Source organism: Anser brachyrhynchus, assembly GCF_964034855.1.
Source record: "Anser brachyrhynchus genome assembly, chromosome: 1".
Classification (NCBI taxonomy): domain Eukaryota; kingdom Metazoa; phylum Chordata; class Aves; order Anseriformes; family Anatidae; genus Anser; species Anser brachyrhynchus.
The window spans coordinates 69,572,939-69,588,589 of NC_137694.1; the positions used below are offsets into that span (position 1 = coordinate 69,572,939).

The following is a 15,651-nucleotide window of genomic DNA, read 5'->3' on the forward strand; positions in this document are numbered from 1 at the left end:
AGAAGGGAATTCAGTACCTGAGGGAATTGGCCGTACGGGAAGTAATTTATAAGGACCTAGATGACGCACAAACATCCACAGATCCAGATGCAGTCCAGTGTACACCACCCATGTGGCGGAAGTTTGTACGGAGTGCCCCATCATCATATGCCAACTCATTGGCAATACTAGCCTGGAAAACGGAGGAGAATCCCACAGTGAATGAAGTGACTAAAATACTCCGGCAGTACGAAGGAAATCTCTCCTCTTCCCTAAAGGCCTGTGTCTCAGCTGTGGAGAAACTCTCTGAAGAGGTCCACCAACTTAAAGAGAATTTATCTTCCCCTCCACCTGAACGAACCAGTGTCCACCAGCTAAAAGAGAATGCTTTGGAGAAACTTTCTGAAAAGATCCACCAACTTGAAGAAAGATTATCTTCCCCTTCACCTGAACGAACCAGTGTCCACCAGCTAAAAGAGAATGCTTTGGAGAAACTTTCTGAAAAGATCCACCAACTTGAAGAAAGATTATCTTCCCCTTCACCTGAACGAACTAGTGTCCACCAGCTAAAAGAGAATACCTTGGAGAAACTTTCTGAAGAGATCCACCAACTTAAAGAGAGTTTATTTTCCTCCCCACCTGTACAAACCAGTGTCTCAGCTATTAGGGGTAAACGTTCATCTATGCAAGGAAGACAATATGGTGGGCACACACACCGCGCCACCCTGTGGTTTTACCTACGTGACCATGGAGAGGACATGAGAAAATGGGATGGAAAATCTACTGCGACCCTAGAGGCACGGGTACGTGAATTGCAAAGGAAAACAATTGGGAAAAAGGAGTTCTCTGAAAGGTTTGCTGCTCCAACTTCCAGCAGGCAGTCCTTTAAACACAGAAATGAAGATTCTGACCAGGACTAGAGGGGCCCTGCCTCCAGCCAGGGGGAGGAAAGGGACAATCGAGTTTATTGGACTGTGTGGATTCGATGGCCTGGCACGTCAGACGCACAGAAGTATAAGGCTTTGGTAGACACCGGTGCACAATGTACTCTAATGCCATCAAGCTATAAAGGGCCAGAGCCCATCTGTATTTATGGTGTGACGGGGGGATCCCAGCAGTTAACTGTATTGGAGGCTGAAGTGAGTCTAACCGGTAATGAGTGGCAAAAGCACCGTATTGTGACTGGCCCAGATGCTCCGTGCATCCTTGGCATAGACTATCTTAGAAGAGGATATTTCAAGGACCCAAAAGGGTTCCGCTGGGCTTTTGGCATAGCTGCTTTGGAGACAGAGGACATTAAACAGTTGTCTACCTTGCCTGGTCTCTCAGAGGACCCTTCTGTTGTGGGGTTGCTGAGGGTTGAAGAACAGCAAGTGCCGATCGCTACCACAACTGTGCACCGGCGGCAATATCGCACCAACCGAGACTCCCTGAGTCCCATCCATAAGCTAATTCGTCAACTGGAGAGCCAAGGAGTGATCAGCAAGACTCATTCACCTTTTAATAGTCCCATATGGCCAGTGCGAGAGTCTAATGGTGAGTGGAGACTAACAGTGGACTATCGTGGCCTGAACGAAGTCACGCCACCACTGAGTGCTGCAGTGCCGGACATGCTAGAACTCCAGTATGAACTGGAATCAAAGGCAGCCAAGTGGTATGCCACAATTGATATCGCTAATGCATTTTTCTCCATCCCTCTAGCAGCACAGTGCAGGCCACAGTTTGCTTTCACTTGGAGGGGAGTCCAATATACTTGGAATCGGCTGCCCCAGGGGTGGAAACACAGCCCTACCATTTGCCATGGACTGATCCAGTCTGCGCTGGAGCAGGGGGAAGCTCCTGAACACCTGCAGTACATCGATGACATCATTGTGTGGGGTGACACTGCAGAAGAAGTTTTCGAGAAAGGGAAGAAAATAGTCCAAATCCTTCTGAAGGCCGGTTTTGCCATAAAACAGAATAAAGTTAAAGGACCTGCACGAGAGATCCAGTTTTTAGGAATAAAATGGCAAGATGGACGCCGTCAAATCCCAATGGATGTGATCAACAAAATAACAGCTATGTCTCCACCAACTAGCAAAAAAGAAACACAAACTTTCCTAGGTGTCGTGGGGTTTTGGAGAATGCATATTCCAAATTACAGTCTGATTGTAAACCCGCTCTACCAAGTAACCCGTAAGAAGAATGCTTTTGAATGGGGCCCTGAGCAACGACAAGCCTTTGAACAAATTAAGCAGGAAATAGTTCATGCAGTAGCCCTCGGGCCAGTCCGAACAGGACCAGATGTAAAGAATGTGCTCTACACCGCAGCCGGAGAGAATGGTCCCACCTGGAGCCTCTGGCAGAAAGAACCTGGGGAAACTCGAGGTCGACCCCTGGGGTTTTGGAGTCGGGGATACAGAGGATCTGAAGCCCGCTATACTCCAACTGAAAAGGAGATATTGGCAGCATATGAAGGAGTTCGATCTGCTTCGGAAGTGGTCGGTACTGAAGCGCAGCTCCTCCTGGCACCCCGACTGCCGGTACTAGGCTGGATGTTCAAAGGAAGGGTCCCCTCTACGCATCATGCAACTGATGCTACATGGAGCAAGTGGGTTGCACTGATTACTCAGCGGGCTCGAATAGGAAACCCCAGTCGCCCAGGAATCTTGGAGGTGATTATGGACTGGCCAGAAGGCAAATACTTTGGGATATCACCAGAGGAGGAGGTGGTTCGTGCTGAAGAAGCCCCCCTGTACAACAAGCTACCGGAAAATGAGAAGAAATATGCCTTGTTCACTGACGGGTCCTGTCGTATTGTGGGAAAGCATCGGAGATGGAAAGCTGCTGTATGGAGTCCTACACGACGAGTTGCAGAAGCTGCTGAGGGAGAAGGTGAATCGAGTCAGTTTGCAGAAGTAAAAGCCATTCAGCTGGCTTTAGATATTGCTGAACGAGAAAAGTGGCCAGTTCTCTATCTCTATACTGATTCATGGATGGTAGCAAATGCCCTGTGGGGGTGGTTACAGCAATGGAAGCAGAACAACTGGCAGCGCAGGGGCAAGCCCATCTGGGCTGCGGCATTGTGGCAAGATATTGCTGCCCGGGTAGAGAACCTGGTTGTAAAGGTACGCCATGTAGATGCTCATGTGCCCAAGAATCGGGCTACTGAAGAACACCAAAACAACCAGCAGGTGGACCAGGCTGCTAAGATTGAAGTGGCTCAGGTGGACCTGGACTGGCAACATAAAGGTGAATTATTTATAGCCCGATGGGCCCATGACACCTCAGGCCATCAAGGTAGAGATGCAACCTACAGATGGGCTCGTGATCGAGGGGTGGACCTGACCATGGACACTATAGCACAGGTTATTCATGACTGTGAAACATGTGCTGCAATCAAGCAAGCCAAACGGTCAAAACCTCTTTGGTATGGAGGACGATGGCTGAAATATAAATATGGAGAGGCCTGGCAGATTGATTACATCACACTCCCTCAAACCCGCAACGGCAAGCGCCACGTACTTACAATGGTGGAAGCAACCACCGGATGGCTGGAAACATATCCTGTGCCCCATGCCACCGCCCGGAACACTATCCTGGGCCTTGAAAAGCAAGTCTTATGGCGACATGGCACCCCAGAGAGAATTGAGTCAGACAACGGGACTCATTTCCGAAACAACCTTATAGACACTTGGGCCAAAGAACATGGTATTGAGTGGGTGTATCACATCCCCTATCATGCACTAGCCTCTGGAAAAGTTGAACGATACAATGGACTGTTGAAGACTACACTGAAAGCAATGGGTGCTGGGACATTCAAAAATTGGGATACACATTTGGCAAAGGCCACCTGGTTAGTCAATACCAGGGGATCTGCCAACCGAGCTGGACCTGCCCAATCAAACCTGTTACGCACTGTAGAAGGGGATAAAGTTCCTGTAGTGCACGTAAGAAACATGCTGGGTAAAACAGTCTGGGCTACTCCTGCCTCAGGAAAAGGCAAACCCATTCGTGGAATTGCTTTTGCTCAGGGACCTGGATGCACTTGGTGGGTAATGCAAAAGAATGGGGAGGTCCGGTGTGTACCTCAAGGGGATTTGATACTGGGTGAGAATAGCCCATGAGTTGAATTGTAGTATGTTAATTATTATATAATAATGTATGTCATCACTACCATGATTGCTATATATCATAGATGAAAATGGTGATTAATTAGAATGTATTGGACAGAGTGTAACCTGAGCATGACATAAATGGTATGGAATAAGGGGTGGATATCTGTCCTGGTTCCAGTTAGGACAGAGTTAAGTAGCTCATAGTAGCTGGTAGGGTGCTATGTTTTGGATTAGGATGAGAAGAGCGCTGATAACATGCTGATGTTTTAATTGTTGCAGAGCAGTGTTTACACCAGGCCAAGGACTTTTCGGCTTCTTGCTCTGTCCTGCCAGCGAGCAGGCTGGGGGTGCAGCAGGAGCTGGGAGGGGACAGACCCAGGACAGCTGACCCAAACTGGCCAAAGGGGTATTCCATACCATCTGACGTCATGCTAAACAATATATAGGGGTGGCTGGCCGGGGTGGGGGGGCCGGCTGCTCGGGAATAGGCTGGGCATCGGTCAGCGGGTGGTGAGCAATTGCATTGTGCATCACTTGTTTTCTTACACATTATTATTGTTAATACTATTACCATTATCACTATTATTATTATTATTGTTATTATTATTTTCCTGTCTTAATAAACTGTCTTTATCTCAACTCACAGGCTTCACTTTCCCGTTTCTCTCCCCCCATCCCAGAGAGGGAGGGGGGAGGGTGAGCGAACGGCTGTGTGGTGTTTAGCTGCCAGCCGGGTTAAACCACAACACTTCTGAATTAGACATAAGTACCATCAGTAGAGGCCAGTTACTGTTAACGCCTCAAAGAGCGAAATAGCCTGTGTACCTGGAAATAGGACAGATGCATTTTCTATACTATAACTAAGGCTTTGTCACATGTCAGAAATTAATCTGAAATCTTTGGGGACAATAACTTAGGTCTGTGAGGCAAAGGTATTGATTTTACATCATAAAACACAAAGCTGCGATCTCTTTGATTCTGCAGTAAGCTCAAAATCTTTTTGACTTTGCCAAACTATCCTGACTTTGCCTGTCAGTACCAATTTCTCTATTAGCTATTTCCATTTGAGGTGCTGCTATCACATCCTAATGTTTTTGTTGTGTTTTTGTGGTGTGCTTTTGCTGCTTTATTTTCCTTCTGTGCAGTAAGGAACTCTTTCATTTCCCGTTAGCACAACAGATACGGCATTCTGTTGGGAGCCTCTGCTTTCACTGCAATGAAGTTGCCCCAAAACCATTACACTTCCTGTCACTTAATGAGACAGGGGTTGTAATGGAGTTACCTGGCCTACAGTTTGTGTAGTCTGTGTACAATGTGTTCCTGTAGTCTCTGGTAAAATGTACGAATTCATACTCCCAGGGGCATACAGCATACAGTATTTCAGTACAGTATTAATTTCAGTTAGAAACTAGAAATATATATATATATTTCTAATGTGGTAAATTCCTCTGTGCTTTTGGAGAGGTAGATTGGCTGTATATGTTCCTGTTCAGGAGGAGGAGCATACTGGTGAGTGATCTGTGTTTAAAACCTTCTGAGTGTTTAAACAACTGTAAAGTCATTGTTGATAAAGGTCTTTGAATACAATTTTAGATGTAGCCCATTCTTGCCAAGTTGCCACTTGTCACCAATTCTTGCCACTTGCTATGTGGAGTGCTTTTGAGCTGCCAGGAGGTTTTGGTTTAGGGGTATGTGTGTTTGTCTGTCTATAGGAATGGAAATATAATACAACAGGCCAGCAGATGAAAAGCTGTGCTAGAGTGTTTCCTCGAGATATATATATTTCTCCCTCTCCTCCCCTCTCCCTTTTTTCCCCCCTTTCCCTTCCCTTCCTTTCATTTTTTATTTTTTTCTCCTCCAGTTAAGGAACCTTCTGTTCTCTATTTCAAGTATCTTCTTCAGTTTAGGGGTGGGCGCCAGGATTAAAAAATGTGCCACTGCTGCATTTATAAAAAGACTTCTTAGAGAGTCATGCTAAGAAAGTTTGTGAGCAGCTGCTGACCAACTGATTATCAGCACTGCTTATACTGAGAGGCAGGAAAGTGTAGAATTGATCAACAATTGTGTCCATTCTCCTAAGAAATTGTTTATTATGTGACAGGGATTGTTAGGCTTGGCAGAAAACAAATTCTTGTACAAGTAACTACAGAACTAGTTTTCTTTACTAAGATAACACTAGTGTAAATCTTAGTCTGCTGACGTACAACAGTGACAATACAATATATTTCATAGGGCCTTACATTCAGTTTACAATAGCAGATGCCTTTGGGTAAACAGTCTGTACTTCAAGCTTTAAGTTTGTGTATCTCTTAGATTGTTTGTATAATAAAAGACATTGGATTAACCAAGCTACCTCTTTTTAATTAGGCAAAGGCTTGCTATGCAGTCATGTAGACTTAACTGGTGCAAAAGCCAGTGGAAAAAATAAACACAAAGACTAAGGTACTGTCCAGATTATCAGTTACCTTCCCCACCATCACCACCACAAAAAAAAAAGTCCTTAATTTTGTTAACTGCTTCAAAAATGTTTACCATAAGTACAAAAACTTTTTAGTGTGTGGTTTGTTAAAGTAACTATCATTGTTCACATGCATATTTGAAGTATATAATACGACTTTCCTAAGTACAAGCATGTGACAAATAAAATAGGAACATCTACAACTTATGGGCAATATGTCCAAAATAGGCTTCCCCACGCTGTTGACATGTGCTGCATTCTCCAGTACCACAAATGGTCTTACTGCCTGCAAAAAGTCTGCTGTCTTTCCTCCCTCTAGCTTGGGACAGCCTTCGTACAACTGTCAGTGTAGGTGTGCAGTCAATTGCTGGCTATGAGATTTGAGAAGGGACTTGGGACCAGTCTTTCACTTTCTTAGGAAAAAAAAAAAAATCTCTTGTGGAGGGGCCCGCCTGCCAAGGCTCATATTGTGCAGTGCAAGCTGCTCCTGCTTGGCTCTGGGCAGATGTAAAGGTCTGCCTGCAAACCTTCGAGTGGCCAAGACCTAAATGCTTCTTTGTAAAGAGTATGTTTACTTTATACAAACTGAAGACAAGACTCTTGAAAACTTGATTTTAATAAAAGTTAAAGGTTAGTTAGATATTTATAGGGGTGTAAGAATGGTTTATTTTATTCTACCTTTAAATGTTAAGGTTATTTGATAGAGCAAAGACAGCACAGAAATTAACGGAGTGTATACATAAAACTGGAATACTGTCAGAGCCAACTTTCTCAAGCGTTGTGAATACTGCTGACGTAAAAAGAAAGAATCTTTTTCATCACTGTACTCTTGTGAATGCCTGTGAATGTGTTGGAAAGTCAAAGTAGTAGTTCTGGATACCCTTTAGAAGGCATAGAAAAAAAGAATAGGTGCAGGTGATGTCACTTTAGTATTTGTAAATCATTTTGACAGTCTTGACTCAGAATAGAAGTTACTTAATCTGGTGCTATCTTTCATGTAAAACAGTATGCCTGGACTCTACAGCCTTTGGGGATCTAATTTTTTCTCTGCTGTATTTTATAGAATTGTATTATTTCCTAACATGGTGTTTGAGAGATGTTTTAAAAATAAATCGTATTGACATTTGGATTTAATTACAAATTTCAAAGATAGGAACACATAGTTTATACAGTATCTCTGCATGATGTTCATCTGACTAGTATGCAATGAAAACAAATTTTATAAAATTTACATTCTTCAAGGAACCCAAATAAATTTTTGAGGATTTGTGTATTGATATGGAGAGGGGTCAAAAAATTGATCTGTTGAAATGAACAGCAAATTCTTAGTCCGCTGTGTAAATAAACCTGTGGGGTCTAAACAAGTTATTTGAGCTGAGGGACCTGAGCAAATTAGCCTTTCTTCACCATTTTTTGGAGGATTCTGTGAAAGAAGTAGAACTACAGACAGTAGTTATAACTGCTGGATTTTAAGACATTGCTGGTTTACTGTTCGTGTCTGGCCTGTGGGATTTCACCATGTCATTTTTGCAGCTATGAATGTTCAGAAGGATTTCTGTTTAAGGTTTTGCAGAGGTGGATCACTGCAAGATAACTGAAATAGAATCACAGAATCATCTAGGTTGGAAGAGACCTCCAAGATCACCTAGTCCAACCTCTGACCGAACACTAACAAATCCTCCACTAAACCATATCACTAAAATTGATAAGAAATACTTGATGTGTGTTTGTCTCATGATTTTTACTGCAGTTTGAGGCATCAGAAACATGTCCTTTTGTCAGAGTTCTATAATGCTAGATGCTCCAAAGTCTTGCCTGGAGAGGCAAATGGGTTTATCCAGCATGGTGTCCTATAGTATTGTTATAGACAAGCGGAAGGGGTATGGACTGGGTAAATGAATAAGGGTGGAACTAGGCAGGGTTTCTTGGATGAAAGAGTAATGATGAGTATTTCAAAGTCCAGCTTATGGTCAGACACTAGTGGCATTGCTCAAGATTGATATTGCAATCAAAATTTTATAACACTGTTATGGATAACACTGATGATGAGATAGAGTGCAATCCCAGAAAGCTTGTGAAATGATACTGAGTTGCAGAGGGAGCAGCTGATATGCTGAAGAGCTGTAGCTTTGAGCAGCAGGTTGGATTAGGTGACCTCCAGGTGTACTTTCCCACTTGCATAAATCTATGGCTTTTGGAAAGTGGGGAAGAGATAAAACAAAAAGAAAGACTAACTCTAAGATAATGAAATTATATAGACAAATTAGCACATTGTAGATATTGTAACACTTTAAACATCCATGCATTTTGTTTTTTTGGCAGACACACTATTCAGTCAAAAAAGAGTTAGTCCTGTGGTAAGCAAGCTCTTGTCTAGAATGTCTCTCATAACTGCTGTAATGGAGCATGTTCCTAGTGTACGGAATTCTTAATTCATGAAGTATTTATTCCTCAGAAGGCAATCAGTTAAAACACTTTTGCTTTACTGAAAATGTTTCTCTGTGCCTCTAAAATAACTTTGTACCTTCAGCTTTTATTCCATCCTCTGCAGACCTGTAACCTCCTTTTTTAAAGCTGTAGACTCTACACACTCTTTTACATGAAATATTGTGCTAGATTTGATAAACTTTTTCTTTAGGACTATCAAGATGATTTATAGGAAAGATCCATGTGTCAGAACTACAGAAATATAGTGAGAAATGGGAGCCTTCCAATATTATAGTCTCCAGGGTGCCTCTAATGACTTACTGAACATAATCCAATGTATTGCAAGACTCTGAAGCATACTTTGTCTTCTAAATGTTGCTACTTCCAATATTTATCATCAGTTCAAATGTATTTTCAAAGTCCACTCCAAGAGCCTTGTCATTTACATAGAGATTACAGTTTTCATTTATTTCAGAAGCTTCTGATCTTTATAATAATGGATGAGCTTCTTGAAACACAGATGAACAAAAATACACAAGAAGAGAGGAGAAAGATGGCAGTGGTGAAATATCACATCCTTTCAACACTTTCTTGAAGGAAATTGATTAGACAGAGGAAGTAAGGAATTTCTTGAGGCTTTGAATCAGACAGCTGGAGAGGATGAAAGGGGAACAGTTGGAAGTGCAGGTATAGAATTCAGTTCCCCTGGAGGGAAAATTTGTTTGGCTAAACCAGGAAGAAGGAAAGACCACACACACGCAAACGACACACAGAGAATGGAGAACGTTAGCCTGATCATGGAAACATGCTGAAGCTGGAGAAGGGAAAGTAAGCGTAAGGTTAAACAGGAGCTGGAACTTAGCATCTGCAGACCTAGCGATGTGGAAGAGTAGCAAAAAATGTTACAGAAACCCCAAAGGCACAAAAATAATCATGTTAGTGAAAGCACCTTACAGACTTAAATACTGGTGAAAAATAATAATGATTTCTGCTATTTCTTAAAACCTAGTGAAAATATGAAGTTATTTTAGCAAATTAATATCATGAAAGCATGAAAGTTATTGTGGAGACACATTTCTACAGTACAAATGACAACTACAGTATCTGTGAGACCACCTTTCACAGAAGCACCACAGGTGCTTTCACTGTAACATTGTCTTTACTATAATATAGATCAAAATAATAGACTTATTTTTCATTGCAGATGAAGTACACAAATAATCCTTTGGTTTAAAGACACCAGGTTGACTCTTCTGAAGAACTAGAACTGAAATTTGTTGGATAACTGATTCTGTTTGATGTAATTGTACAAGTCTAGCAATGCCTTGATATGTTGTTATCCAACTGACTTATATTATCAAACTAGATTTTAACTCCTAAATAGGCATATAACCTTCAAACTGATAAGAAGAGCAATGAATTGTCGCCTTTCATACAGTCAAATTGAACAGCTAGTGACAGAGAAGAGGGAGCAGAAGAAGGGAAAGGGTAGACCTCAAGGAATAGTTCAGCGGAAAGTATAGTCCAACAATGAAGCTCTTTAGACCAAATTATTACAAGGGTAGATGTGAGCCAAGATTATCACATGTACACATCCAGTATTATTTTTTCTGGGCTGTATTGGTTTTTATTGAAAACAAAGCCTGCTGAGATACTTACCAAGCTTCTGATACCAATGGACATCCCCATGTTTCCAATGAATAAATACTTATTTTTCAAGCTTTTCCAGGCAACTTCATTAAGTTATTATATTCACTATATTAATTCTCTTACCTGTATGGGTCTTCTGTATTCAAACATTTGATTAGATGTTCATGAGAACTAACGCAATAATAGCTCAAATGTCTTTTGCAATTAGATATGAACTGGAGAGCTCTTAGGTGAGGTTCTGCTTTAGGTACAGTACCAAATCTGTACTTCTGAGACTGTACTTGAAGTTGCTGAACATATTTTTAGTGACTGAAAGGAATTTGATTGTATTCAGTAACATTCAAAGGTCAGGCTGCACATAAGGTAATGTTTTTTTGTTGTTGTTGTTTAGAAAATGAAAATATTTCAGTCAAGCCTAGCCTTCCTCTGTCTTCTGTGCATGTAGCTAATATATCATAGGGATTTAAAAATTAACATCCATTAGATTTTCAAGTATACTGGATCCAAAAAAAAAAAAAGGCAGTTAGTGTCTTCGGGAAAAATATTATCCTACAGGCTATAAATCATTTCAAAATCTGAGATTCAGCAAGATTTCAGTTTATACTGAGTCATAAGATACTGTCTACAAAGATATTCTTAAGCAGTTTTTTCATATTCTTAATTTTCCATGGGCATGATTTATTGATTGCTAGCATTGTTTTATAGTTCCTCCTTTGTGTAGGAATTCAGAAACATCACATAAATTGCTTAAAAATCTCGGGAAAACAGTAACTGAAACTTAATTCAGCGATGCCTGTCTATATACATGTGTGCATTCTATGTGGTATGTTAAAGATGTCTTTCAATGATTGTACTGTTTCCCATTATTAGAAATTTAAAAAGGTTAGTACTTCTATTATATTATCTTGATTCTCCTTTTGCTAGTACACTTCATCACTGCACAAGAAGTTCAAACCCTGGATTTAAAAGAAAAGACATGTCATAAACTTCAAGCTCCCAGATTTTCTGGCATCCATGGACTCTTCTGTCTGCACAGCAGAGGAATTGCACTGGTTCTGGAGGAGTTGTTACAGATGTACACTGGCACGAGTGGAAAGAAGGAAGTTGCTTGGGAGTTCTACCCATATAGGAATTAAAAATTACTTATTATTTGAGATCAAAATTCTATGCACTTAATTGACATGTGGAAATAGTTATCAACATTAAGAGAAGATAAGGAAGTAGGTGAGTGCAGCCAAATGCCAGTGTACTTTGCACACTTGTCATAAAGGAAATAGACCCTTGACCAAACCAAAGGCATGGCAGTTGCCTTTCTTTGTGTGCGAGGAGTGCTACACCCATTAGCATCTCTGGCAAGCAGCAGCATGTCTAAAACAAATAAACTGTAGTGGCAATTTCCTACCTTGCCTTTCTAATACAAAAATTACAAGTGGCTAGTTAAAGTACTTGTTAGGAAATGAAATAAAATGGAAATAAGGATATAATGGGTCCAATATTGTGTTGATGCTTATTTTAACCAGGCTTTGTCTTCATTAGGGCAGAATAAGGCAAATAAGGGCCGAATCGGGCCCATATTTGTAGAATCATGTTCAGAAAATACACCCAGATGTTAGATGCTGGCATGTAAGGAAATGAAAGGATTAGGACGATGGTGATGATAAATCAGTATATACCCTTGTGTCTATGAGAAATCTCAAAGCAGATGTCTTAAAATGTGTTCATTTTGCCCTGAGACATGTTCAGTAACCCACACAATGGAGAAAATGACCATGAGCTATGGTGTGATGTGTTTATCCATTAAATTACTTAGCAAGGATGACAAAATAAAATGATTGAATTCTTTTATGTTCCTTTGCCCCCTCCATATATCCAACTGACATACCCTGGTTTTTGTTCAGCACCTACAGTTGTATATTGGGACATCCATTGAAGAAGAAAAAGATATATAAATTTTCTTCTTAATTTGCTAGACTTACCATCTTCACAGAAATTGGTATTAGATCAAACACTATCTTTATTCAGTATATTATTATCTTAACTTTCTAGCAATAGGTTAGTAATCCCAGGGAAAGCTTCTTGTATTTCAAAAACATATATTTATATATATGAAAATATTTAGAGAGTTTAACTTGTATCACGTAATTTTTGGATGTCTCTGTATTATGTATATATTTCAAATGCTTTTACTTAGCTAGACTTTTGGAGGATATTTGCAGTCTCTACATGACATTAAAAGGCTTTTGTCTGGAGACTGCAAAGGCTCAAGTGTGTCTCACTTTTATTTTGGCTTTTAGATACCTGACTATGATTATACAAAATTATGAAATAAATAAGGTGTTTTTTTCCACTAGCTTCTTAATGAAGAAGTTTCTTAATGAAGAAAACTTGTAGAAGTTTTGAGTGGTAGAAAAGATAAAGCAAGAAAACTGGGCATTTCATTCCTTTTCAAACCCATTATTTCTGTTAATAAACGGACTGTAACAAGAGGAAACTAACACAAATAATAATGCAGCATATAATCACCTGCAAGAAATCCAATCTTTTGAGTAAATAGTGAAATTAATGTTAATAATCAATTCTCTAATGATCACACTGATGCACAATGTCATTAAAGGCAGGGCAACTGTGAAATGCAAACCACCAAAACTGAGAATCATTGATAATATGAGTAAACAGGGAGAAGAGCAAAAGTGGACTAAGAGAGGCATATACTTTCGGTACTCTTCAAAGAAGGATGCCAGATAGAGTAGGATATGCTTCATCCTCACCAGTTCTTTCACAAAGGGAACAGAAGCAGCTGCTAGGAGTAGCTTGTGGGAGGAGCAAAGGAAACTTCTCCAACTTTAAGTAGAGAAAAAGTAAATCTGGGTGCCAACATGTCTTACATTATTCAGTCATAGCTTTCAAGCATTTACAAATTTTAGCTGCCTTTTATCTTACTGGTCCTTCAAAAGGACCATTGCCAAGAACCGCTTTTAAATCCACTAAATATAAGTAAAAATGTCAAGTCAATTTCTTCTGCTTCTGTCTCTTCTATAATAAGTAATAATGGTAATAATAACTTGTTTTTAAGATGTTTGCTTCCTTTGTTTAGACTTTTTGGTGTATCTGAGGAGCTTGCTGCTGAACTGTCACATTCTGTGCATTTAACTTTCCAGGGTGGAGGAAAGCTAACAATCAAGATATACTAGTTGGGCATGTGTTCAGTGTGTGCACTCTAGATTCAATATCTGAGAGTTATGCACAAAGAGCTATGCATTTTCTCCTCCTGGGGAGCTGTAATAACTTGAGTCTTTGTTCATTTTTTTTTTTTTCCCCCATATATATCCTATTTATTTCCCTATTATCCTATTTATTTCCATATATTTCCTTGATATATTTCCCATGTGTGGGAATGTGAGACCTGTTGAAGCTGCGGTCTCTTTTCCTCCAGAGCATGTAAAACCCTCTCTCCTGTTAGATGCTGCCCAAACTCACTGAACATCCCTGGTATTTTGCACACTCACAAAAGAGCTGTGAGGGTAGCAGCAATCATCACCAATTCTCAAAGAAAGACATTTAATCTTCTAAAATTTTATTTAAGCTTCTCAAAATGATAGGATGCTGGGCAAACTAATATGGCTGTTAGTGATCCCAGCAGATTCCGGTTTCTGCAGATTTTGTTTCTCTGACAAAGCAGTTGTTTATTGCGACCAACCTCTCTTTCTTAAAACATCACTTCTAGAAATATTAAAAAAAAAAAAAAAAAAAGTGGGGGTGTGGTGGGGGGGAGTAATGAAAACAGATTTTCTACCAGGAAGCAGATCTGTGTTCTTAGACCTCTTTTCTTGCCTTGCACGTATTACCTGTTTGCTGCAAGTTACAGAACTTATTTGAATTCCCACTGTTTTGTTTCATTCGACTTTCTTTTAAGGGCACAGGAAAAGTACTTTATATGCAAAGACAAGAGTTCATTGTTAACAGTCATCATTGCAGCTTGACTAATAATAGTAGTATTTTGCTCACAATTATAATAGTAGTATTTTGCTTGCAGTTATATGCGGCTAATGTACACAGAAACCCTGTAGTACCTGTTCTTTTTCTCAAGTATTATGTGACCCTGCTATTGCCCCTCTGGGTCCTAGGGTTAAAGGCTTTAGTATGGTAAGGATGTGAGGCTTGGCACAAGATCAGCATGCTGTGTCTTTGTTCTGGGGTAATTGATACTTCATTCTTTACAAATAACTGCTGGCTCCTGCAATTAGTTACAAAAGTGCATATAGTAATGAGCATTATGTCACACAATTGTACAGTGCTAAGCAGATGATGAGAGAAACTAGGATAACAGTCACGAGGTTACTAGATAACTTCTGTTACAGGAAAACAAGTGAAAGCAAAGTAAAAATAAGACAAGTCCAGAGAAAAACAAAGCCTAAGAAGCCTTGGGGCCTGGGCTGTCTGTGTGATTAGCAGACATGCTGCCTGGTGCAGGCAAGGCCATCACTTTGTATCTACTGCTCTACAAGACTTCAGGTGTTTTAAGTGACTCAGCTGGCACAATCTTCAAAGTGTTTCTCCTTGTAGTGCCTGAATCCACCCCAGCTGTCAATGAGGGTGGTGCCAGTGATGCTTGCTGGGGACATGGGGCCTTGGCCTCCAGGGAGGAGTTTGTCACTAGTGTGCCTGGGCCTCAGCTCTCCTCCTTCCTCTGGTAAGCACTTGCATTTTTTTTCTCCTATTTGTGGGTATGTTGTTTGCTGGAACTGGTTACAGACAATTTTAGCCAAAGGATCAGAGCCCATTTTCTTTGTGTTTTCATCTAGGAGGATTGGCACACATTGGAGATCATTTTATTTTAGTATTATGAGGTATGACCATACCATTTTAATCTAGTAGGCTCTGTGCATTTGGGCATGCTTGCAGGGAGAGATGAAGGTAAAGAGGATGCCCAAAACAAGTGGCATCTGTGAAACAGAATATCATCCATCCCTTCTGCAGAGAGATGGGAGATGTAAAAGTTAGGGATCCTATTTTTATTTTTATTTTTATTTTTATTTTTAT

The 15,651-nt window shown here is 40.5% G+C and overlaps 1 protein-coding gene across 8 annotated transcripts in view; it reads left to right on the forward strand.

Moving 5' to 3' along the window:
* Positions 1-1,031: 1,031 nt before the first annotated feature.
* LOC308187627 (uncharacterized protein) overlaps positions 1,032-15,651 on the forward strand; it is a gene marked incomplete at its 5' end in the record, with an annotated part of 91,496 nt that continues 76,876 nt past the window's right edge. For 6 of the 8 annotated variants that reach the window (XM_080575787.1, XM_080575786.1, XM_080575788.1 and 3 more), the window contains one exon: positions 1,032-4,586. In XM_080575787.1, coding sequence (XP_080431913.1) covers positions 1,032-4,085 — 3,054 coding nt within the window. In that variant the 3' untranslated portion in view covers positions 4,086-4,586. Of the gene's footprint in view, positions 4,587-4,722; positions 4,837-14,368; positions 15,302-15,651 lie in introns of those variants that run through there. The other 2 variants (XM_080575792.1, XR_013944826.1) reach the window with 2 other exon arrangements.